This window comes from Nicotiana sylvestris, chromosome 7 (assembly GCF_000393655.2).
Source record: "Nicotiana sylvestris chromosome 7, ASM39365v2, whole genome shotgun sequence".
Lineage (NCBI taxonomy): Eukaryota > Viridiplantae > Streptophyta > Magnoliopsida > Solanales > Solanaceae > Nicotiana > Nicotiana sylvestris.
The window spans coordinates 85040190-85064834 of record NC_091063.1 but is presented as its reverse complement, the minus strand read 5'-3'; the positions used below and the strand labels follow the sequence as shown (position 1 = coordinate 85064834).

The window sequence follows — 24645 nt, the reverse complement described above, 5'->3', positions numbered from 1 at the left end:
ACGTTTGGTAGGGTGAATAAAAATAATGTTGAATAAGGTGTATTAGTAATGTTGGTATTAGTTATGATAACATATTTCTTATTCATTGTTTTTAATGTATTAAAGCATTGGACAATTTCTAAAAGAATTATTTATTTATAAAAATACCCTCATAACCTGTCCATCACTTTATCTTTAAAAAAAACATATGTTGAGAAATGTTTTTATATGAAAAAGGTTTTAAAATAATTATTTGATTTGTCTGCCTATATTGTAGTATAGAACTGAATACTTATTTATAAAAAAGGAAATATGCTAAGTATTTATTTATTTACTATGGATATAATTTTATTTTTCACTTTCTTTGATTATTAGGCAAAGAAAGTTTGAATTAAGAAAATAAAAGGTGAGTTGATTACAAGTGCTTTACATCAAACTTACATTAATTTAATAGCATATTTTGATCAAACATAAATTTTGAAGGACAATTTTGTCTTTAACTAAGCTAATGCTTGCATTAAAAACTATTACATTGTTAATACCATGGTTTTCTATGCATTAAACTATGCATATGATAATAGCAAATAGGGTGTATAACTAATGCATAGTGATAGAATGTATGGGTCTACCAACTTCTATAGAGAACCAGGTTCTCTATCAGGTTCGACAGTACACACATACAGAACAGAAGTTAAATGACAAGAGGAATTTTACGTGAAAAATTCTCAGCTCAACGGGATTAAAAACCACGATCTACCCTTGTAGGATTTCAACTTCACTATTGAGCAACTTTCATATTACAACATATGCATCCTAGGAATTAAACTCTTAATCCCTCACTAACTTGTAATACACCTATTACAAGCCACTTTGCAATAACTCTATTAAAAGACTTTAAAACTTGACTAACTCTAGCCAAAACTTAAACACGCAGGTTTAAGGTTTACAAAGATGTTCCTATAGAGTGCTTCTAAATAAGCTAGATATGAATTACAATTTGAAGAACTATTACAAAGTTACAACTCAACTAAGGACACACAATAACTCGATGTGGGAACTGGTCCGTAGATGCTTTGTTCTTTGTTCTTGAGGCACTTGAAACTTGCTGGTTGAATGGTCACGTGAGTGAGCTTGTATGAAATCTCTAAGTGTTCAAGTGTATTGTTTTACCTCCCTTGCATATATATACATGTGTGACATCATTTCCAATGATGCAAGCAAGGTAGGTAAGTAGTCCTCTCTGCAAAGTTGACTGCAGCAGTGTTCTACACAGTAGCGTGTGCAGGCAGCAACTTTCCAACTGCAAAGTTGACTTCGTACAATCTCCTTGAGAACTAGTAGGGACCTGGTCCCTCAGCTGTTCCTTCCACTCCGAGGAGTTGAATCATATTCCACGATGAGTCCCAACCTAGAATCTTGTGAACTTGAGGTCTTGTAAATGTGTAACAGGTTCCTTATCTGATTCTGGATAGTAAGTTTATTAAATCATCAAAACATAAAGTAAAGTACTTATAACAAAAGTACATGTAACCTATCATATAGGTTCAAAAAGTGTACCAAACAAGGTTTTGTTAATACACAAAGTTAACACATACATTATTTTATCTAATGCAATCACACGACCCCTAAATTTTTTTTTTTTTCCTTTTGCATAAACAGTGTTGCTAGCTATAGTGAATGCTCAAGAATTAAAGAATGCAATGTAATCACTAAAAACTATATACGCCAAATTTAGTCGTAAATTAAACTCTAGGAGAAATAATCACAAACCATGAGTCAACTTTGTTTGTTTGTTTTTATTAAATAAAACTTTCTAGTCCTCGGATTTTATACACCAAAATTTCTCTCCCCTCTCAGAATCTCAATCTCTCTGTTAAAATGGTACACTGTCAATTTCAATTGCAATATATGCATGATAGATTAAAATAAATTGGACCAGCAATAATACACTTGTATATGAATTTCAAGAATGGATTAGAAAGAAATGAGAGTTAAACTTTGGCCTACTACAAAAAATGGGTTATGAAATTTCAGATTTCTATCAGAGCCAGACCGAGTGTATTAACTACCAAAATTCACCCAGTCCCCACATACTAACATTTTCTCAGAATGCTGCTACAAGAATATTTACAGGAGACTGTATAGCTCTGTGATCACCTTCCATTTAAAACTCTGGGTTTTCTACCGTTTGATCGTTTTCTAGAGGGAATGATGCCATTAAAACCTACACATTTCCTTTTCAATGAGCCATTACTTAGATCTCCACAATTTCTGTCAAACTTGACAATGTTTGTTACAATGGCATGAACCATGATCTCACTTTTAGGAACCATAATGACCTTTTTCTCAATAACTGCAGCCTGTCCACAGTGAGGATCCACGATGGCGCTTTCTCTTAGATTCTGTAATATAGAATCCTTATCATCCTTGAACACATGTGATGAAATCTGCACGAGAGAATAAAACGCTATAGTCAGCCCCCAGACAATCATCAATATTCTTCATAAACAAGAATAATAGACCCGTCACAAAATATACATAGTAAAGACTAAAGGGTTAGGCCAGTTTCCATACCATTCCCAACCGTTATACCCTAAAAAAAGGGAGGACTAGCCTCACTGTTCTTTTACTGAAAAAGGGAACGAGATGAAGAACTGGACTGCTAGTACAGTATTTGTTGCCAATGTATATATTGAAATATTGTCCAATCGTGTTTCTCATACTTCTCCAGCTTCTAGTTTCACAACTTATTTTGAGCAGTAATCAAAAAGATTTTCATTAAATACAACAGCTAAGCATTAAGATAGCGCTGGGCAATACAAAAGTTCATCCCTTTACAACAATGGTCAGTTCTGAAGAAAATTTATTATTCAATTACTATAATGCACATGCTTTAGAGGTGTCTCAAAGAAAGTTGTGATTCTCAGAGAAATAAAGTAGAATAATTTTGATTCTAGACAAGTGGTGGCGGGGAACACAAAGCAGCTTCAGACATTGATTCCAATCAGATCACTAAATTGTTCTTGCAAACCATGCAAAGATATGTATCATTAATCATGCCACAAATAATTCAAGTTATAAATCCGTTGGTCCAGTAACTAGGGGCCAAAGGCTAAAGCTAGACTGTTGGCTAAGCAGCCTTGGGGTAAAGTCAAGTGCAACCAAATTGTTGGTCTTTTCTAGTTGTACCGTTGTACCCATATCACGATTCAATTTAACCAATGATTTGCCTCCATCAAGGAGCATCGCTAGGTACACTCAAGTCTCGCCACTACAGGTGATCAAACAGCCGAGCTTCCAATTCAAAGAGATAAATTCACTCAGTAAAGGACCTCACAAGTCAAGAATGCCATTAAACATGAATCAAAGGGATATACTGGTAGCAATCTAGTCTACTCTGCAAAAAGGGATATGCTGGCATCAAGTCTGGAACCTTTCTTTTGGTTACAGTAACCAGCCTAGGAATATCTTTACCACTTGGTGTACAAATAGTTTCTAGCCGCTCACCAAATTTACCAAGAGGCATACTAATTAGAGCAGAAAATCCTAGTGCATTGGCCCAAGCCTAAGGGAAAATGGTATGCTATGGGTAAGGAATCAAAGCAAGGAGCCAACCCCAGTTCTTTTTAGGAAGCAACCTCTCCCCTCCCCTGTGGGTTCACCGCTGAGTCTAATGCAGTGGGGCATAAAACAATGTCTAGAACATTGTGATTCTGCAGAAGATCTACACGCAATGTTTTGAAGTTAAAACAAGCATGAGTTATCATTCTTTCAGTTTTCACAGAGGAGAATGAACACTAGCATGGAATTGGCTAGGCATGGTTTACCAATAATAAATTAATATAGAGGTCATAACAAAGTAGTCTTCATTCATTTATCTTATAAGCATTAAAACAATGTGGCCAGAGGTTAACCAAAGCAAGGATGGTTGAATGAAGAAACTTGTCCAGTGTCCTCTCACCTTAAAATCAACTGGAATTTTGATTTCAGCCGATGAACACTTGCAGCCATCACTGAAGTTCAATTTCAACTTAACGTTAAAAGGATTTGCATTCTTAACTGTCCGCCTGACAAGCAATAGGAGTTGAATAAGAACGTTTCAGTCTGAGAGAATTTATAATAGTAGTGAACATATGAAATAAACCCTCACCAATAATTAAAAAGGAAAATCATCATATGCCGCGGAAATAATTCAAAATTTTGATCAAGAAAATCAATGGTCAAGATTCCGCACTTTGTTATTTTTATTTTTATTTTTTCCTCATCAATAAATTTGACTTTAACATGCTAGTTTTTCATATCAACTCGGGATCTTCTTTTCTTTTTCCGTTTTGTGGTTAGAAAACTCGGAAGCTGCTGAAATGATATTCATATTACTCATTTTCATTCCATTTTATAACGCAGGGTCCGGGGAAGGTCCGCACCCCAAGGGGTGTGATGTAGACAACCTACCCTAATGCAAGCATTAGTGGCTGCTTCCACAGCTCGAACCCGTGACCGTCACACGGAGACAACTTTACCGTTGCTCCATTTTATTATGTGTCCAATTTATATTTCTTCATTTTTTTTTCCTTTTGGTATGTTAGACCCTTTATTAATGTGAAGTAAACAAGAGAGGAAAAAGCAATGATTGTTAGAATTATTCATGGATGCTCTAGTTCTTGGCCGACAATGATAACATTTTTTTTTTAAAAAAAAAAATCCCATAACTTCTGGAAAATGTCAGTTCCAGATTGGTAGACAATCTAATTACATGTTCTATATGATATCATAACACCTCAAGTATACAATCTTGAATTACTAATACAAGAGCAAAATATTTTGACTTATTGGAGAAATTATGCCAAAGGAGTATGTATAACAGAGACATATCGAGGTTATCTTTCACACTGAATATTACAGCTTCAAGAATTATGAAACTACCTTTTTAGCTGAAGAGGTTGTTTATGCAGAACAGTTGCTTTCATATTTTGACATTCTGAAAAAGAAACCTACAAGTCCATTTCAAAAGCAGCAGAGATGTTATCATAGTAGACCCAGAAAGTTTAAGAGGGCTCAGGACTACTACTGATGACAATCATTAAGTGAAGGAGAAGAAAGACAAGACCTGTTTTTAAATGAATCCTGCAAATTAGACAAAGGACTATAAAACGAGCATTTATAACAAACAACTTTTATTACTCACGGACAATTCAAAAAGGTCTAAGCTACTCACAGTCCGCTCAAAAAGTAACTGCTTCATTAAAGTGACAGAAGAAACTCAGAGGGAAGTTGAAGTAGCATCAAGACTCTTTACAGTAGGACTATTTCACTCTTTTTTACTTAGCACATCCCTTCTCACATTTTTAGAGCCCATTTATCAGTGTCGTCTCTTGGTTCATAGGGTATCACAACAGATTCCTAAAGCCTTTGATCTGCATACCTCAAACAAGAGATACACAGGATAAATGAACAGAGCTAGAGATCCTCCAAAGAGGCAAGATCTAACTAATGAATTCCGTGTTCAAAAAGGCAAAGGCTGCGAAAGGAAGGTCTAACTACTTTGATCTTACTGCAAGGGTACAGGGCCATTTCCCCAAGTCTCAAAGTGATAGATTATCCAATTCTCAATCAAGTCTACATCATAAATCAAATATATCAAAGGAAAAACTCGTAATGGCTGTGGTCTATCGGTGATAATGCTGCTTCTGCCACTGAATATGCCATTGATGCACCCACAACTGCCACTGTTACTGCCTGTTATTAGTTTCCATGTTTTTTTCTGTTTCTAGTTTGTTGTGTCTTGGAGGTTTCACAGCAACAGTGAGCCTCCAAAACTCTACCCTCTAGAAATACATACATGCTTATTCAACAGAATCTGTCGCGCAGCTATTAACTCACCTCTACAGATTTGATAAAAGGCAATGGCGCCCTACTTCCATGGACACTTGCCACAGTAAGGGTCCAATTTACATATTTTTTATCTGCAAAATAAGTAAATCAGATAGATCAAAAGACATATTTAATGAATAACCTGCTCCAAAGAGGACTATTTAGAAATTTGATCAGACCTCTCTTCTATTTTCTATAGGACTACTTGTGGCCACGTCCAATATTAATTTACCAGATATGTTAACACGGCAAAAATAATAAGCTATATTTTTCACTTCATTTATAGGAATTCCCTGAGAATATTCTACAAGAACTAAGGTATACACATGCAATTCCTTTCTTCACTTTTTCACTTGTATCTGCAGAAGATGAAGAAGAATTGACCAAATTTTCGCAAATTGTAACTTGCTTTGTGCACATTCACACGCACCGATATTGCTTGCAAAATAAAAATCACAGAAAATGTCTTTTCAGCTCTAGGACTTCAGAATGCCAAATGAACAAATGAAAAGATAAGCACAAATCTAGGGGAGTTACCAAGACTTAAGGCCTGAGTAAAAATGGTCTGGAGAAGATCAATTCTAATAAATGGTGGGATTCGCAGACTGAGGAATTCCATGACTCCTGCAATTACCTGTTCATAGCCATATTAGTAAACATTCTGGAAACAGGATCAATCAAAACCATAAATCTTTTTCAGTCAAATACTGCAGGGAAAAACATAAGTGAACATGTGAACAAAGCGAAACACCCTATTCTCCCAAAGTCGAACTAGGTAGACTAAAAGAACCAGTATCATTGTTCAGCTATTGATTCTGTAGAACCAAGCCCAATATGTTAACTAAAGCTATCGAAAACATGATTCCTGGGAGTCATAAATGGCAGTATGGTGGTTCAGCTGGATATTCCAGAGCTAACAAAACTATTGGTAAGTCACTTTAAGGAAGCAGGATGAAATGAAGATTGCTCAATAAGAACTAGGCAAAAGAATCAATGTTTACTTGGGCTAGCGAGCAGTTTAGCACCTGCAAAGTCAAGTAGCCAGATGAAGGTAGAAAATCCCATTTAGTAATTCTACATGTGAAAGCTCACCAAGCAATAGTAATATTTCCAATTAAAAAACTATGTACCACAATAACAACTGTCAGTGGCATTGTAGCTCCGAGGGGATACAATCATACAACAACACAAATATGATACCTTGTCTACAAGGCCATGAATCAGCATGGTTGCTTTCTTGTCCTTGGGAGTTTTCTGCAAAAAACAAATGGAAGAGGGAAATAAGATCTAGGCCACAGATGAGCTCCTATTAATCCAGTATCGTTTTCCATAGAATGATTGGTAGAGAGTATTTTCAAGTACAGTCATTGACATGATACCGTAATATATGAGCAAGAGATATTCACCTAATCTTCTATAACATTTTGGTTATGGAACTTGTTAAAAGTTTCATCCTCAGGTTAATTAAAGCTTTTCTTTCTTATTCCCTCGGAGACCCTCTTATATTTGACCTAGTAGAAAATTCAAGCTTAAGCATCTAAAGAACCTGAAATCCTTGATCTTTTTTTTTGTGGCTCTGATAAGCAAGTCCTGAATACTTTATCATGGCAAAGTACAGCAGACTAAGCTAGGAGCCCCATATGTGCATTGTAAGGAAAATGATTGCTTTACCTACATGATTCAGTGATTGAGAAAGAAACAACTGCATTTATTTGAGAACAGAAAGTAACATTTGCTGGTTTTGGTTAAAACGTGGCAGTACAGAAAGATCGAAAAGTCAAGCTGACAGTTCGTAAGGAACACTTCCTTCTCCTTCGTGTTGGCTCATGTTCAATTCTTGTGGAACCATTATTATTGCTGTTTAGTCAAGTCTTGCATTTTTGGATCCCCACATCTTGGATTGTGAAAATTAAACCTTAATGGCCTTCATAAAGATGTTTCCTGAACACGAGGTGAAATAAAAGGCATTTACACTCTAAAAACAGTTGCAAACTGTTCTTTGATGCTGGAAAGTGATTTTGGCAAACTTATTTACAGACCACTAGTAAAAGATCTGACATCTCTATGGCTGTTGTCTATTCTTTTCTTTTTTTCTTTTTCCTGGGGGGGTGGGGGCAGGGGAATATGAGGCTCTCTGGTGCATGCTCTGTCATCACAACTAGGTCGATGTGCGATAATTGTTCGCTGATGTTACATTTGGGACAAGGAATAATGTACCTGAAGATTAACTATTACAATCTTTCCACCACCTTTGAGTGATTTTAGAGGCAAATTACAGGCAGGGGTGATCTGCAAACTGCAAGAGTAGAACAAGTCATGTTCACTTCTGACATGACATGATTAAGGCCGAAGAATGATGGAAGTAAATGGTTTAACAGTTGAGCGTCAACAAACACTGTAAGAAATCATTATTTTAGCATCATGCATCAGAATTCCAGATTATGGAGGCAGTCAAATAGATAATTTAGCATTACCTTGTTCCTAGACATAGCACAACATCAGCCATTTTGCAGTGCCTCTCAGCTGGATTCATCTCCTTTGGAGGTAGAGCATCCTGAGGACAAAAACACGAGAGGGGACAGGATGAGGTCAACAACAGAGTCATAGGTGGAATCATCTTTTGGCCATAACAATCTTGGCGCTTTGGCCCAAATAGCAGGAAAAAAGTAAATCCTCAAAACTTTTACAACTTATTGACTTAATCATCGGATGCTCATGAGGCTACAACCCGTCAAATTTCTGGTTATGCAATGTTGACTGCAAGTTACGGAGAATCCATAAAAATAATAAATTCTATTTCGTATTAATCCCTTTTACAAATTAGATGTGCATCAAAATACTATCACAGAACTTGCATTTAGAATCAGCAACACAAGATCGAGTATGCCTAATATCCTTCACAGGGATGTTGGCACTTCTTTTTTTTTCTTTGAAGTAGTGAGGTAATCTAGTTAAAGTTCAGATACAGTGAAAAATACCAAAGTCATCAATACATTTAGTTAGGTAGGGATTGATTTTCATTGGGAAAATAGACTAATATCGTCATATTTCTAGCTTAAAGAAGACAATATCTTTACGGTCACTATTAAAGGGCAGTGGAATGTCACTGTACAACTACAAAGAGAAACTCAGATCCTAGGATATTGTCATTAAACACAATGCTGTTTGTCATTACCTCCCAGTCAAGAACTGTGTCTCTAAGTCTGGCACCACAGCCCACCTTGGAACAACGTCGTGCAGTTTCCTTCAACCCAATAGTTTCTATTTCAAAATCCCTCATATACCTTCATGGGTCAATTCATAAAATAGACTCATATAAGCAATCACCATATCGCTACGAAGAAGCAATAGAGCAGCATACATAAAATAAAACGGCTATACATGAGTGTGAATATACCAAAAGGCTCCAAAAGAGTCACGTGAACTGTGGGAACATGCATAATAGCAGGATAGTACAACAACAACATCAGCAACAACAAATCCAGTGTGATCCCACAAGTGGGGTCTGGTGAGGGTAGTGTGTATGCAGCCTTACCCCTACCTTGTGAATTCGTAGAGAGACTGTTTCCAAAAAAGCAGGATAGTGTGCTGCAGAAAAAGATGAAGTCTTACTCAATTCCACAAGAAGGGCATAGTTCCATAAAAGAATCCCCATGTAATTCTGCAAGCTTCTCCCTTGGAATTCCAGATCGAAGATGGAGGCCATCAATGTTCTACAATGTTCAAATAAGTATGATGTGACACTTGAATATTATACCAAGGAAAACTACATAAATGGAATCTGAGGCTTAGATTTTAAGTAGAATAAACATCCCCTTGATCAAATGAAATGTCATATTTTAAACACAAATAACTAGGCTCTCTCTCTCTCTCTGATTGTTTGAACTAAGTTTGTTGGGCTGAGGGGGAAATGGAAAAAGTTTGGAAGGAGTAATGGAATGCATCTACAGCACTAGTCATAAAGTATACCCAACAACTTTGATTAAATTGGAATTAAGATGTTGTCTTCATTCTGTTACTTCCGTTTGGGCAACAGTAAAGACACTCAGAACAGCCCAAAACATAAATGAAGACATCAATTTATCAACTTCACCATTCCAAACTAGTTAAGGTTGGCTATATGAATCCTCTATATCCCCCACCGTATTCAGGCTCATTTCAGTCAAATCTTGGGAGCAGAGAACGAAATTACTCTGTGCACGAAATGCTAACTGGATGGTGGGTGCGTGCCTGCGTGGATAGGGGGAGAGTGGGCACGTATCATACGCAACCTTCCCCTAAGACTCCTGCAAAGAGGTTGCTTCCCCTCCTCGAGCCCATGACCTGCAGGTCACCGAAGGAGCAACTCCATCGTTGCGCAAAGGCTCATTCTCACAGGTCATGAAAATAAAGAGTATGAATTGTATGCTAAAAGCACACAAATGTATAGCAAAAGAGCTCTATCATCATAATATAGTTTAAATGATGAAGGTTTTTTTTATTAGTAACTGGTGATGAAGTTTAAACAAGATCCACTTTTTTTTTCAATTTCTTTGAGTAAAGTGCAGCATATAAGCATTTGTGATTCTCACAACGTGCAAAACATAGGTTACAATTTGAAAGGATAACAAAATGCAAACAATGAGACTACTCATGAAGCATATATTTCAATGAACAAATTCTGCAACGACTCCCACAATCACAAATAAGCCAACTTCATTTCATTCAGAATAAAATGTCCAGATTCACTTCCCTCCACCTTATTCTAGAATTAATGTTGTAACTTTGATTAATTTCATCAAATTAAATTGTTTCAATTCTAGTTGAGTCGTTGACCAATTGCATCAAATTAAGGAAAATAGAGGCTGGTTTGGTTAAATAGATCTCTCTTCTTCTTTCTTATAAGTTGGTGATAAATGCTTTTTCCAAGGAACACTGCTATAATCGATAGATGCATTCATCCCTATCGATGCTCAATCTTCCACTCACTGAAATGTCACTTCTTTGCACTAACCACGAAAATTGGCATGCTAATTCAGAGGATCCCTAATGACCAGATGTACCGCAAGTAAAACACAAAGCATGTTTGAATCCAGACAGCAAAGATATATCTACACCAAAAGATTATCACCAGAGCCAATCGACAAATAAATATAGATGAGAATAAGGGGCAACCCACACTGTCAATTCTCCATGAGCAGTGGATACCAAAGAAAATAAGGCTAGAAACACTTGAAAGGGTCCCAAAGTAAAAGAAATAGAACAGTCATCTCAGTCAAAGCTTTCAGAGGTGGAACGGCAACCGTGAAGGTGTTGATTCAGTTGCTGGTTAATGATTATATCATTATGGATTAGTTGAAGTTGGCTAAAAGAAGAGTTAACCATGCATAAAGTCAAATGGTGCTATGAAAATGGGTAAAAGGATCTAAATTGAACTCAATGATCAAGTCTTCAATCTCACCAGCATCCAACTTTAATATATTGGTAGACCATAGTTCATCTATTTAGAAAAGTAAGCTCAAAAAGCCTTTAATTATGCAAATTTAGTAGCTTACCTGAATTAGCATTGTCTTCCTAGTAACATATTACAATTAGTGACCGGAACCAGAGCCAAATAAACTCAGTAACAGTATCAAAACCATAGTAAAGGTTGTTTTATTTATTTCATACAGCTATCGTATGATACTCTTTCAAGGCAATCTATGTCAAAATTGATGGGTTTCTTCAATTGAAAGCCTAGCTATCGGTTAACGTGGCGCAAAGAGAGGTATCTTTGGGGATAGACACCAAGCAAAAAGAGTGAGCATAGAGCAGCTTATCTCCCACTTTAACGGAGAGGAACTCCATAGGAAATTGGAAGAGGCAGAACAGGAATTTCTCCCGGGAATGTAAATGAACAATTAAATGACTGATCACAAAAAAGAAAAACTTGAATGCGATCGGGTTGAAATTGTGATTTCATTCTGAAAGCAGCACTAGCTACACAAATGGTGGAAGTGATATAATTAATAAACCTACAAATGTTAAGGAACAAAGTCAAGACTGAAACTGCACATATTGTAGTGTAAACCTACAAATGTTAAGTGCACCCATATAGTAAGAAAATTAATAATGCCACACCTGACTTATAGTAAACTTTAGAAAACCCGCTTTCTCTAGTTCAACTAGGGCCATGTGTGTCATGCTCGGTGTTGCACGGTGAAATGGCAAAGATGCTTCTGGTAGCGCTTTCCCTTCTCTCTACAAGTCAGTTAAAAAAAAAAGGGATAAGAAGATACATTATAGCCAGTTATTCTTTTGCACAGTATTATTGTAGAAACTAATTCGTGTTAAATGCTTTCAATGCTATATACAGATATTCACATCATAATCAGTGGTTTGATCCTGATCACATCACTGCAATGTTGCCTATTAAATACTCCAAAAAATAGGAGTGATCTTTACATGTCTCAAGAAACAATAATAATACAAATGCTTGTGCACTCAAGAGCGTGCCTAACTATCAATGAAGTGGGTGAAAACCTAGGAAACCAGGGTTTAAATCTCAACAAAGGCAAAAAAACGATAGATGATGTATTCTCGTCTCCTAAGCCTCGACCCTTGACGGGCAGAGTTACCTGATACTTGTGCTAGCGGAAGATAGCAGGTACCTATAAAATAGTCGAGGTGCACACAAACTGAACTAGACACCACCGTTATACCCTAAAAAAATATAATGCTTGTGCTCTTTCCTTATGCAAGTATAAACTGTAGCTCTTTTTCAACTTCTTCCTACTTAGTGAAGAAGATTACCAGTCAAAACAATATCAGAATGAAATAACAGACCTAGACACTATACACAAACAACACCACATTTATTGAGATATTATTTTCTCTTTCAGTTGTGGTAGGTATCATGCATGCCGGTAGATTTAAATAACTCTCAAAGGAGAAAACAGCTCCTCCAATCGTAAGATAGATCATGCTTTCAAGGCCACTTTCATTTATTCATGTCACTATTATGCACGGTGCTCCTCCACTTATTTATAGCTTTTCCAGATCAAATATACAAAAATCAAGTTCTGCGCCACCTTCAGGTGATCAAGACACCCTCTTGGTTTGCTACATCTAGCCTAAAAAGATGACAATGCAGGTAGAAAGAAGGATCGGAGATGATGACCGACCAAATTCGAAGGGGACGCATTCAATTCTGAAGTCTTAACATTTTAACATGGGTATCAAAGGTAGGAACATGTCAATAATTGTGCTTTCAGAAACAGGGGTTTGCAGTTCACTCATATATATATGATATTACCTGAAGAGTCCAAATGCCCTTGGGACCACGAAAATCAGGTATACCACAAGAAGTGGATATTCCTGCTCCTGTAAACACAACTAAATGCTTACTCTGTAAAAGAAACAAGAGTCAGAACGGGTTACTTCTAAAGGAAAAAGCTATACATAGCATAGCTAAGACGGCATCTCTTTAAGGACTCACCTTTTGTATCATCACAGCAAGTCTCTCAATCTGCATAGTTATTTAAAAAATTAGTAAGAACGCAAAAAAATAAAGTGCTTCATCCTTTTTAACTGTTCTTTAACAAGCAGCTGAAAGAAACAGAAGATCCTCCAGCACCAGAAAGTATTGATTTTCAAGAAATCAGTACAGTATAATGGATGGAAATTGCATCCAGAATCGAAATATTCAGCAATCAAAATCCACTTTGCATTCTTTCCTTTATTATTACCAATAATTTTACACTTTAACGTTAGAACAACAAGAGAATGAATTTATGTCCAAGAATTCTAACAAAGACAAAGCAACACCACGGCATGACAATAGGAAACGGTAACGATGACATAGTACGCAGTTCAGGACAATTGCTATACATCTGCCAAAAAATTTAAGTTCATTTCTGTTGCCTAGATCACAATAACGAAAAGTTGGAAAGCATATCTTCCACAGCAGTGGGAACTTCAAAATTCCAAATACCATTCCTAATGAACAACCATAAGTTAGGTGTACTATCCAGGTGCTCTTAGAAGTGGTGGAAGCAGAAAGCAGATACAAAAAAAAAATACTAGAATGCCACTTTTGAGATTAAAACTTTTTGATGAAGTAATTGGTTTCACTACTGGCATCAAGAAGATGCATAAATTACAAAAGAGTTTAGCAATTGTTAGCTCCTCACAAATGTTTATACTAGTTTGAGATGAAAACTTATGACCTAAAGCAACTTTTCGAACCCCCTTTACCTCTACGCAAGAATATTTTCTTACATCAAGGGGATTCAACAGTTTATATAACAATAGAAAGTCATCTTTCCCTATGTCGAAGTATAAATTTCCGACAAAGGGGATTCAATTGAACCCTCTTAGCTAAACCTAGCTCCGCCCCTGAGTCTCTTAGATTGTTATATATTATTTGATATCTTCATTCCTTCTTCTCTTCTTTCAATATAGTCCATTTTTTCTCCCAACAAATACTATAGAAGAGGTAAGCAGCATACGAATTGAAATGCAGCATACAATTTGAATTGCTGCTTATCATTTTCTTACTTTAGTCAGTTTTACCAAAAGTTTTCTGCCTAATGTTAGCAATAGACTCAGCAACTGATTACCAAATGCTAATCCATTTTTTATCAATAATTAACTTATGCTAAACCTTAAGAACTTAACATAGCAGAAAGTAGCAAAAGGAACGATAATCGCGACATTAAATGCATAAACTCCCAGGGTACAATCCTAAACATGTTTAACATTTTGCTCGTGGCCAACACAATGCAATCATTATACACCCCTTAAAATGTAACAATCCCTAATAAGATTAAGGAAATTGTTATTATCTCCCGCTCAGTAATGTGGGGATTAAATCAAGATCTCATGAAAAACCTAAATGCAAACTATCAAGCCATCAAAGAAGACCCCAGTTTCTAAACTTCAATTCTTAATTAAGGACCAAAACCTAAACAAATATTTATGGGTAATTGCAGCCAGATAAAATGATCAAACAATTAAAAGTAAATAATAATAAAGAGTTGCAGAAAAAAATATCTCACTTTGTCTTGCAAAACGTGAGGTGGGTCGAAATATTCAGTCATTCCAACATTGCCCACATCTTCTATAAATGAGAGTTTCTCAGCATAACCTAAAGACATGTTTGTATTTGCTACAATCTGTTCTTTTTCCCTAGGAAAAGAGTACTACTAGTTGATTGATTGATCACTCAAGAATGGAAGCAGAGGAGCCTTTCTGTTGTAGTAAAGATGGTCAAGTGCTTACTTTTCTGCAACGTTGTTCCTTTATGCTCATTTATTCCGTTTCTGTTTATTTAATTTAATGTTTTATTTTTTAAGATTTATTGTCACTCTATCTAATAAGTAATTTATTTTTCAGGGGCCCCTCAAAGGTATTTATGGAGAAGTTCACTGTCACGACACCCCAAATACCAAAATTGGAAATTTTTATATAGGTTCTAATCCTATCAAACGCTATCTTCCTTTTTACCCTTCCTTCTCTTTTTATTCACCGGCCACTCCATCCCACCAAATTTTTGGAGATATTTCCGTTAAAATTTAGATGATATAATTTGATTCCGCGTGTAGTTTAAGGGATAAAAGTTTTATGGAGTCATGACATTTGTGTGGTTATAAAGGCTTCTCATTAAGGGTAAAATAAGTAAAATGAAGAGTTTAAAGTTGAATTACTTTCAAATTTAGAAATGTGTCATTTATTTTGGAACAAACTAAAAAGGAAAGCACCTCATCTAATTTGAAACGGAGTGAGTAGTATATTTATTATATAATATACATATATATTATATACAAAAAATATATTTTTTATATACTTTTTGACTAGCGAACGCAATTAATTTCAATCGATCGACCAATTTTGTTTTTTGCAAATTTTTAAAAATAGCAACAAAAAAAAATGGTTTATCCAGTTGGATTTGGAATATATTGGAGTAGCATATGATTCATTAAAGTAGAATCCGTTGCCTAAAAAGGCTTTTTCCATTCATAAGTTCAAACTTAAGACATCAACTAAGGGTGTGTTTGGTACGAAGGAAAATATTTTTCGAAAAATATTTTCCAATTTTCTCATGTTTGGTTGGCTTAAATATTTTGAAAAATATTTTCCTTATGAACTCATTTTTCTCCGATTGGAGAAAAAAAAATTCCTTATCAAGAAAAGGGAAAACATTTTCCAAAACTCCTTCCCAACCTTCCCCAACCTCCATCGCAAAAAAAAAAAAAAAAAAATTATTAGAATTTCAAATTTCTGTTTTTTATTTTTATTTTTTTGCACGCACACACCCACATGCCCCCCTCCCCCCAAATAATATATTTTCAGTTTTAATTTTTTTACTTATCGGTTTAAATGTTCAAATTTTATAAGTTCCAAAATTATGAGTTCGGAGGTTTATGTGTTTGGAAGTTTACGAGTTTAGAAATTATAAAGTTTACGGGTTCGAAATTCCGCGGTTTTGAAAGTTTAGCGGTTCGAAAGTTTATGAAATTTGTGGGTTCGAAAGGTTGTTGGTTTGAAAGTTTATGGCTTCGTGTTTATTATATCTAAATTATTTATGAATAATCTTGAGAAGTCATTTTTCTTAATTTGCGTACCAAACACCAGAAAATGAATAAGATTACTACTTATTTTTCAAGAAAATATTTTTTTACAGAAAACATTTTCCGTTATACCAAACACACCCTAGGTGTAGAACATACAGTCCACCACATTGTTAGGTTGTCAAAAAGAATTTCAACCATTTTATGTCCTTCTTTCACAAAAAGAATAACGAGATTTAGAGTAAGAGGATTAATGTATCTAATTTTTAGTGATTTTTCCTTTGTATTTTAAAAAGGGACTTTTTCGTATAAATACAAGATCTTAAACTTATTTACCCGGTTTTGTTTAAGTTTTCATATTTACATAAGCAACTAAAATTTTTTACAAAAAAATATAAATTCGGTCAAAATCTACAATTTATCTAAAACATAAATACATTTTTTTTTGTACAAAATCCGCTCAAAACTATAATTTACATACAATTTATATATAACTGGTATACAATTATGTAAGTTGTAGATATTTTGTATACCGTTTCTACACTCGACATACAAAATATATACAATTTATTTTGTCTTCTTTTTCGAGTTTCAATTTGAAATTCCAACCAAAACCACCTCGAATCTTCGCCAAATTTACTTAAAATTGAGATATAAACTCAAAGGATATTCTCAATCATTTGCAATAAAGTCCAATCCAAACAAAAAAAATAATTTTGCAAAATCCAAACAAATTGTCATGCACAGTCGAATTTCTAATACCAATAGTTTAAGAGTTTAGGAATCTGTTATTAATTAGTCGTGTAGCTCAACGTACTCAAGGTTTCATTTATAAGACTCTTTCTTACTTTAGAGGCGTTATTATTTGATAAGGTTTCAATTTTAATTTTATTATGCAAAGGGAAAATTATGCACAAGGTTTTGGATTGTCCAAAAAGAAGACCGTAGCTGATACAAATGCAGAGGAAACTAGTGCCGATAGTAGCAATGATTATGTTGGAATTTTACTGAAAGCTGTTTGGTGAAACTTTTATGTTGCAGCAAATAACTATCCTATTTGAATTTGGGGAAGGAAGAAAGGGATAGAAAATGAGTAAGATTGGAATTTAACACATTATTCCGTGTATAAATGGTAAATTGTATATGCTAATGTAATTAAGTGATAATCTCTCTAAGAAGGGTAAATAAATTTATAATGTAGTATAGATAGGTAAATGTCCCTTTCAAAAATTATTTCTTTATTTTTTTAGATAAAATTTAGGATATAGTTAGAACTGAAAAAGTACTATCACTTAGAGGTGTCTGATATAATGGTGAGATATCTCTGGTTGGAATAGGTAATTCTGTTGGATTTAAGCTTCTTAGAGCTTAAAAGAAGGTGAATGGGAAATGAAGGGATTTTTATTTTTTTATTTTTCCTCCTTGACAAAGGGACATTGTCCCATATTAGAGGAGAAAAAGACTTTTGATGGGTATATATACAATTGCACTTCTTCTAGCTCTTAGAGTATTGAGAAAGGCACTCCTCGTGCCCTCGTCGTCGCTCGCTCGGCTCGGCTTCAGCTTTGGCTTCGGATCGATTGATTGATTGATTTTTTGGACCAAATTTATTTGTTAATATTAAAGATTAACGTAATATTATTTAATCCAAATTAGCCGTTTTTGTAAGGGAAAATTTTTCCTCCACATTTTGAATTCCCTTTTTATTTTGCGTAATTAGCCATGACCGTTTTGCATGAACAGTCATAACAGACCTTCTGAAGAGTTGTACCTTTTCATTTAAACCCAACCTGTTGGCTATAAATAGAAGACCATTCCCTCATATTTTCCTTACGAAAATTTTGATTTCTCCTTCTTCTTTCTACATTGTTTTAACAGAAAAAGAAAATAGTATATGAGATTTACACTGTTCTTTGCGTTCATTGTCACTGGGGTTTGAAGTACCACTACATTAGTGAGTGTAATCTGTTCTATCCTCGAAGAAAATAATTCACAATCTCGGATACTAGGGGTGGCATTTTGAGCCCAAGCCCAACTAACCCAGCAAATAATGGGTTGGACATGAAAGAATTTAATTGATGGGTCGTTTTGGTCTGAGCCAATTTAAACCCGTAAAAATAATTAGCCCAACAGTAACCCGTTTAGGTGCCCAAATTGACCCGTCAAACTCCCAAAACCTAAACCCAAGACAGATGCTTTCTCTTTGAGTCTCTTTGCACTCAAAAACAACGCTGTCTCTCTGAACTTCAAAAACGATCTCCGACGACTTCCTTTTCTCTAGCGACTTCCTTCTCTCCGGCGAACGCTTTGTTGGGGATTTCTCTGGATCTCGAATTTTGGCCATCAGATAAGGTGAGTGTTTTGCAAGGAAATGACTTAACAAATAATACCTATCAAACAACATTCGCTTTAGCCTTTGTTTCTTGTTTGTGCGTTTGTGCACTTGTGGGTTATATTGGCTTTGTTGACATTGTCGGTTAAATAACAAGACAGGAGTGAAATTTCATTGGCTTTGACCATCTAGTTATATTGGCTTTGACTCTCTACAGTAATGCCATTCACATTTACTTCAAATCTTGTATTGCAAATTTCATTGAAAAGTAGTGCTCAAATGATCTGCTTCAACGCTTCTGAATACATGATTGAAAACAGGATTGTACAAATTCACAATCATAATATTTTTGGTTCACAGATTTAATCTTGGCTTTGAGCTGCCCTTATTCTACATCTTGCAAACTCTTGTTTTCCCTCTGTTTCATATTAACGGACTTATTGTTCTCCAATACAACAATAATAACTAATTTTATGGTATTTAATCTACTGTAGGATCTCATTTTGTAAGAAGATGTCGATGGAGCATGATGATGTAGAGTCCAATGAAATAAGTGTTTCAAGTTCAAAAAGATAACGTAATACTACTTCTGTTGTTTGGGATTTCTATGAGAAGTTGCCATTGGCAATCATAATATTTTTGGTTCACAGATTTAATCTTGGCTTTGAGCTGCCCTTATTCTACATCTTGCAAACTCTTGTTTTCCCTCTGTTTCATATTAACGGACTTATTGTTCTCCAATACAACAATAATAACTAATTTTATGGTATTTAATCTACTGTAGGATCTCATTTTGTAAGAAGATGTCGATGGAGCATGATGATGTAGAGTCCAATGAAATAAGTGTTTCAAGTTCAAAAAGATAACGTAATACTACTTCTGTTGTTTGGGATTTCTATGAGAAGTTGCCATTGGCAATCATAATATTTTTGGTTCACAGATTTAATCTTGGCTTTGAGCTGCCCTTATTCTACATCTTGCAAACTCTTGTTTTCCCTCTGTTTCATATTAACGGACTTATTGTTCTCCAATACAACAATAATAACTAATTTTATGGTATTTAATCTACTGTAGGATCTCATTTTGTAAGAAGATGTCGATGGAGCATGATGATGTAGAGTCCAATGAAATAAGTGTTTCAAGTTCAAAAAGATAACGTAATACTACTTCTGTTGTTTGGGATTTCTATGAGAAGTTGCCATTGGCAATCATAATATTTTTGGTTCACAGATTTAATCTTGGCTTTGAGCTGCCCTTATTCTACATCTTGCAAACTCTTGTTTTCCCTCTGTTTCATATTAACGGACTTATTGTTCTCCAATACAACAATAATAACTAATTTTATGGTATTTAATCTACTGTAGGATCTCATTTTGTAAGAAGATGTCGATGGAGCATGATGATGTAGAGTCCAATGAAATAAGTGTTTCAAGTTCAAAAAGATAACGTAATACTACTTCTGTTGTTTGGGATTTCTATGAGAAGTTGCCATTGGCAATCATAATATTTTTGGTTCACAGATTTAATCTTGGCTTTGAGCTGCCCTTATTCTACATCTTGCAAACTCTTGTTTTCCCTCTGTTTCATATTAACGGACTTATTGTTCTCCAATACAACAATAATAACTAATTTTATGGTATTTAATCTACTGTAGGATCTCATTTTGTAAGAAGATGTCGATGGAGCATGATGATGTAGAGTCCAATGAAATAAGTGTTTCAAGTTCAAAAAGATAACGTAATACTACTTCTGTTGTTTGGGATTTCTATGAGAAGTTGCCATTGGCAATCATAATATTTTTGGTTCACAGATTTAATCTTGGCTTTGAGCTGCCCTTATTCTACATCTTGCAAACTCTTGTTTTCCCTCTGTTTCATATTAACGGACTTATTGTTCTCCAATACAACAATAATAACTAATTTTATGGTATTTAATCTACTGTAGGATCTCATTTTGTAAGAAGATGTCGATGGAGCATGATGATGTAGAGTCCAATGAAATAAGTGTTTCAAGTTCAAAAAGATAACGTAATACTACTTCTGTTGTTTGGGATTTCTATGAGAAGTTGCCATTGGCAATCATAATATTTTTGGTTCACAGATTTAATCTTGGCTTTGAGCTGCCCTTATTCTACATCTTGCAAACTCTTGTTTTCCCTCTGTTTCATATTAACGGACTTATTGTTCTCCAATACAACAATAATAACTAATTTTATGGTATTTAATCTACTGTAGGATCTCATTTTGTAAGAAGATGTCGATGGAGCATGATGATGTAGAGTCCAATGAAATAAGTGTTTCAAGTTCAAAAAGATAACGTAATACTACTTCTGTTGTTTGGGATTTCTATGAGAAGTTGCCATTGGCAATCATAATATTTTTGGTTCACAGATTTAATCTTGGCTTTGAGCTGCCCTTATTCTACATCTTGCAAACTCTTGTTTTCCCTCTGTTTCATATTAACGGACTTATTGTTCTCCAATACAACAATAATAACTAATTTTATGGTATTTAATCTACTGTAGGATCTCATTTTGTAAGAAGATGTCGATGGAGCATGATGATGTAGAGTCCAATGAAATAAGTGTTTCAAGTTCAAAAAGATAACGTAATACTACTTCTGTTGTTTGGGATTTCTATGAGAAGTTGCCATTGGCAATCATAATATTTTTGGTTCACAGATTTAATCTTGGCTTTGAGCTGCCCTTATTCTACATCTTGCAAACTCTTGTTTTCCCTCTGTTTCATATTAACGGACTTATTGTTCTCCAATACAACAATAATAACTAATTTTATGGTATTTAATCTACTGTAGGATCTCATTTTGTAAGAAGATGTCGATGGAGCATGATGATGTAGAGTCCAATGAAATAAGTGTTTCAAGTTCAAAAAGATAACGTAATACTACTTCTGTTGTTTGGGATTTCTATGAGAAGTTGCCATTGGATACAAATCCAGATAATAGACTTAGAGCTAAATGTAAGAAATGCTGGATAATATTTTTGGTTGACTCAAAAGCTAGAACAACAAATTTAAAGCGGCATCTAGCTAAGCACAAGATTGAAGCATCAAAGCAAGGTACGCCAATTGAGCATAAGGAATATGATGAAGTTATAGTCAAGGCTATAGTTAGACATAACTTGCCATTTAGTTATAATATGAAGGGATTAGAGAAGTGCATGCGTTCTTGAATCATGCGGTTAAAACCATTTCAAGAAATACCGCAAAAGTTGATGTGCTTAACTTATATCATGGTACAAAAGAGATGGTAAAAAATGAGCTTGAAGCTATTCAAAATAGAATTAGTTTGACATCTTATTTATGGTCATCAATTACATCAAATGAATATATTTGTGTTATTGCACACGATGTTGATTTGGATTGGGTTTTACAAAAGAGAGTTTTAATCTTTCGTCATATGTCTCCTCCTCATAGTGGTGCTAATTTTGGTCCAAAGTTGATTAATCTGTTGAAAGAGTGGGGAATTGAAAAGAAAATATTTTCTATAACTTTAGATAATGCAAGTTATAATGATGGTGTTGTGGGTTGCTTGATTTGCATTTTAAACTAATGGATTCTTTGCTTTGTAATGGAGACTTTGTCCATATTAGGTGTGCAAATCATATTTTGAATTTGATTGTTAAAGCAGGTTTGAAAATAATAGAGGGTGCTATTTTTAACATTAGAGAAATATAAAATATATTAATGGTTCTGAGTCATGGATTGTAAAATTTGTTGAGTGTATCAAGAATCTTGGTTTAAAGATGACGGGAAAAGTGCGCCAAGATGTGTCTACAAAGTGGAACTATACATATTTGATGCTTGTAAGCGCTTTTCCTTATCGTCGAGTATTTTCTGACTTCGAGATACTTGACAAAATTTTTACATGTTGCCCTTCAGATGAGGATTGGGTTAAAGTTGAAACAATTGCTAAGTTTTTAAGGTCTTTTTATGAAATTACTACACTATTTTCTGGGAGCCATTATCCTACCGCCAATTTATATTTTCATAAAGTTTGGAAGATTCATATGTTAATAAAGGAAGAGATAGGTAGCGAGGATCCTAATATTAAGGCGATGGCTATGGAAATAGAGAAGAAATTTACAAAATCTTGGCAAGACGACTGTAGTCCAATTGCTTCTATGGCGATCGCCCTTGATCCTCGATATAAGTTAAAATTGATAAAGTTTTGAGAAGCAAAACTTGATCCTTGACTTGCAATGAAAAAGTTAAGATTGTTGAGGATAATTTGCATAGGTTGTTTAAAGAATACATGACAATATCTGATGTTGGAATTGTTGGATGTAGTAGTCATGGATGTTATGATGAAATAATGGACGAAATGGATGAATTTGACATGTTTGAAAGTCTGTCTGAGTATAGTTTAGAAAAGACACAGTTGGATTTATACTTGGAAGAGCATGTATTAGTTTGCAAAGGAAATGAAAATTTAGACGTGCTTACATTTTGGAAAGATAATAGGAGTAAGTGTCCTGAACTCTCTCGTGACCTGTTAAGTATACATATCAGCACAGTTGCATCTGAGTTGGCCTTTAGTGTTGGTGGTCGAGTTATTGGCAAATTCCAAAGTTCTATTCTACCGGTGAATGCATAAGCTAAGTTGTGCTCTAGAGATTGGATTTATGGGCATCAAGGTACATTATAATTAGTATCATGTGTATTTTATTTTATGAACTTTCTTGTAGTTTGACAATTTTCTAAATTTTCTTATTTTTAGCTTGTGATGATTCTGAAAAGGAGGACATTGCAATAGATATGAAGAAAATTACCGCTACAATCTTTACTTAGAATTGTGGATGTAGAGCAAGGATGCAGAGGCCCGAGCTAATATGAATTTATAAATATGGATTGTTGATCTATAATAAGATATAAGTTTCGATACTTTCTGATATTTTGCTATAGAATTTGGAGATGAATGGTATCTCCAGAACTCTCATTCATTTGTAAAAAGTTTTTGATTCTTGGTGAGCCACTGTTCTCTTTCTCTCGGTAGCTTCTTTTCTTGGTTTTAGTAAAATTTATTTTGCTTTGATTTGAGGTAATTTGTGAGCTGCGATGATATCTGGGAGATTCGGCTTAGTGTATAGACATAGAATTTGGTGATATCATGTGCATGGATAAAAATACTATACTAAGGTCTTAAATGCTAAGCTGACATGTTGGTGTACAAGTTGTTATTTTCTTGTTATTTTTTAATTTATAATCAAACGACAAACATAGGGATTAAAATTTATCACATTGTTTGATAACAAAATTCAAAATTTAGCCGGTTAAGATCTATGATTTATTAAGCCAACTGGAAATAAATTTTAATGATTTGAGTTAATTAAACAATGCAGTGGGCTTTCAGTTCATGGGGTGAGCCGGGGAGGGGGGGGGGTGGATTAAACTTTTTCCTCTCATTTTCATATAGTTGATAACATTGTAAATATTTGGGTCAAGTTGGATGGGTGAGTTGTGACCCATGTGTTCTAACTCCAGAATGTCTAAACAAAAGTAACTACAGGAGAGCTAAAGCTAGAAGGGAGAATAGAGAGGGACTCCTCGGTCTGTGAACGCGGCAGATATACCTCGAAGTCTCTGAAGATAGCCTCGCCTCACTAATGGTATGGCTGAGCCGAAGAACCTGGATCTGCACACGAAAAACATGCGCAGGAAGGGCATGAGTACACCACAGCTGTACTCACTAAGTGCCAAGCCTAACCTCGGTCGAGTATTGACGAGGAAGGTCAAGGCCATACTGATTATAAATGAACAACAAGGTAAAACAGTATAGAATACGACAATATAATTAAAATGCTAACATGCTATAACGAATAAAATCACAGAAAAGAATATAACGCAGTACACAGAAATAGTAATAGGGGATCTCCCGAAATATCGTCCCGTAGTCCCAAACGTAAATGTATAGAGG

General features: G+C 34.9%; 1 protein-coding gene and 1 long non-coding RNA gene across 4 annotated transcripts; one reads left to right on the top strand and one right to left on the bottom strand.

Annotated features, from left to right (window-relative positions):
- Positions 1-1886: 1886 nt before the first annotated feature.
- On the bottom strand, positions 1887-15102 carry LOC104216832 (NAD-dependent protein deacetylase SRT1). The gene is made up of 14 exons (XM_009766963.2): positions 14868-15102; positions 13307-13336; positions 13124-13216; positions 11950-12069; positions 9463-9563; positions 9026-9134; positions 8325-8404; positions 8068-8146; positions 7051-7104; positions 6388-6484; positions 5860-5942; positions 4903-4970; positions 3941-4046; positions 1887-2426 (listed from the first exon to the last, which is right to left on the bottom strand). Exons 1-14 carry the CDS (start codon positions 14964-14966, stop codon positions 2133-2135), a joined length of 1413 nt encoding a protein of 470 aa, XP_009765265.1. The 5' UTR covers positions 14967-15102; the 3' UTR covers positions 1887-2132.
- Positions 15103-18551: 3449 nt separating this feature from the next.
- On the top strand, positions 18552-23715 carry LOC104216833 (uncharacterized). Of its 3 annotated transcripts, XR_011400945.1 has the most exons (12): positions 18561-18731; positions 19206-19288; positions 19496-19578; positions 19786-19868; positions 20076-20158; positions 20366-20448; positions 20656-20738; positions 20946-21028; positions 21236-21318; positions 21526-21788; positions 23241-23365; positions 23449-23715. It is a non-coding gene; the product is annotated as an uncharacterized lncRNA (long non-coding RNA). The 3 variants fall into 3 exon arrangements; XR_011400944.1 differs by having other exon boundaries at positions 18552-18731; positions 21526-23365; XR_011400946.1 differs by lacking the exon at positions 23241-23365 and having other exon boundaries at positions 18563-18731.
- Positions 23716-24645: the final 930 nt, after the last annotated feature.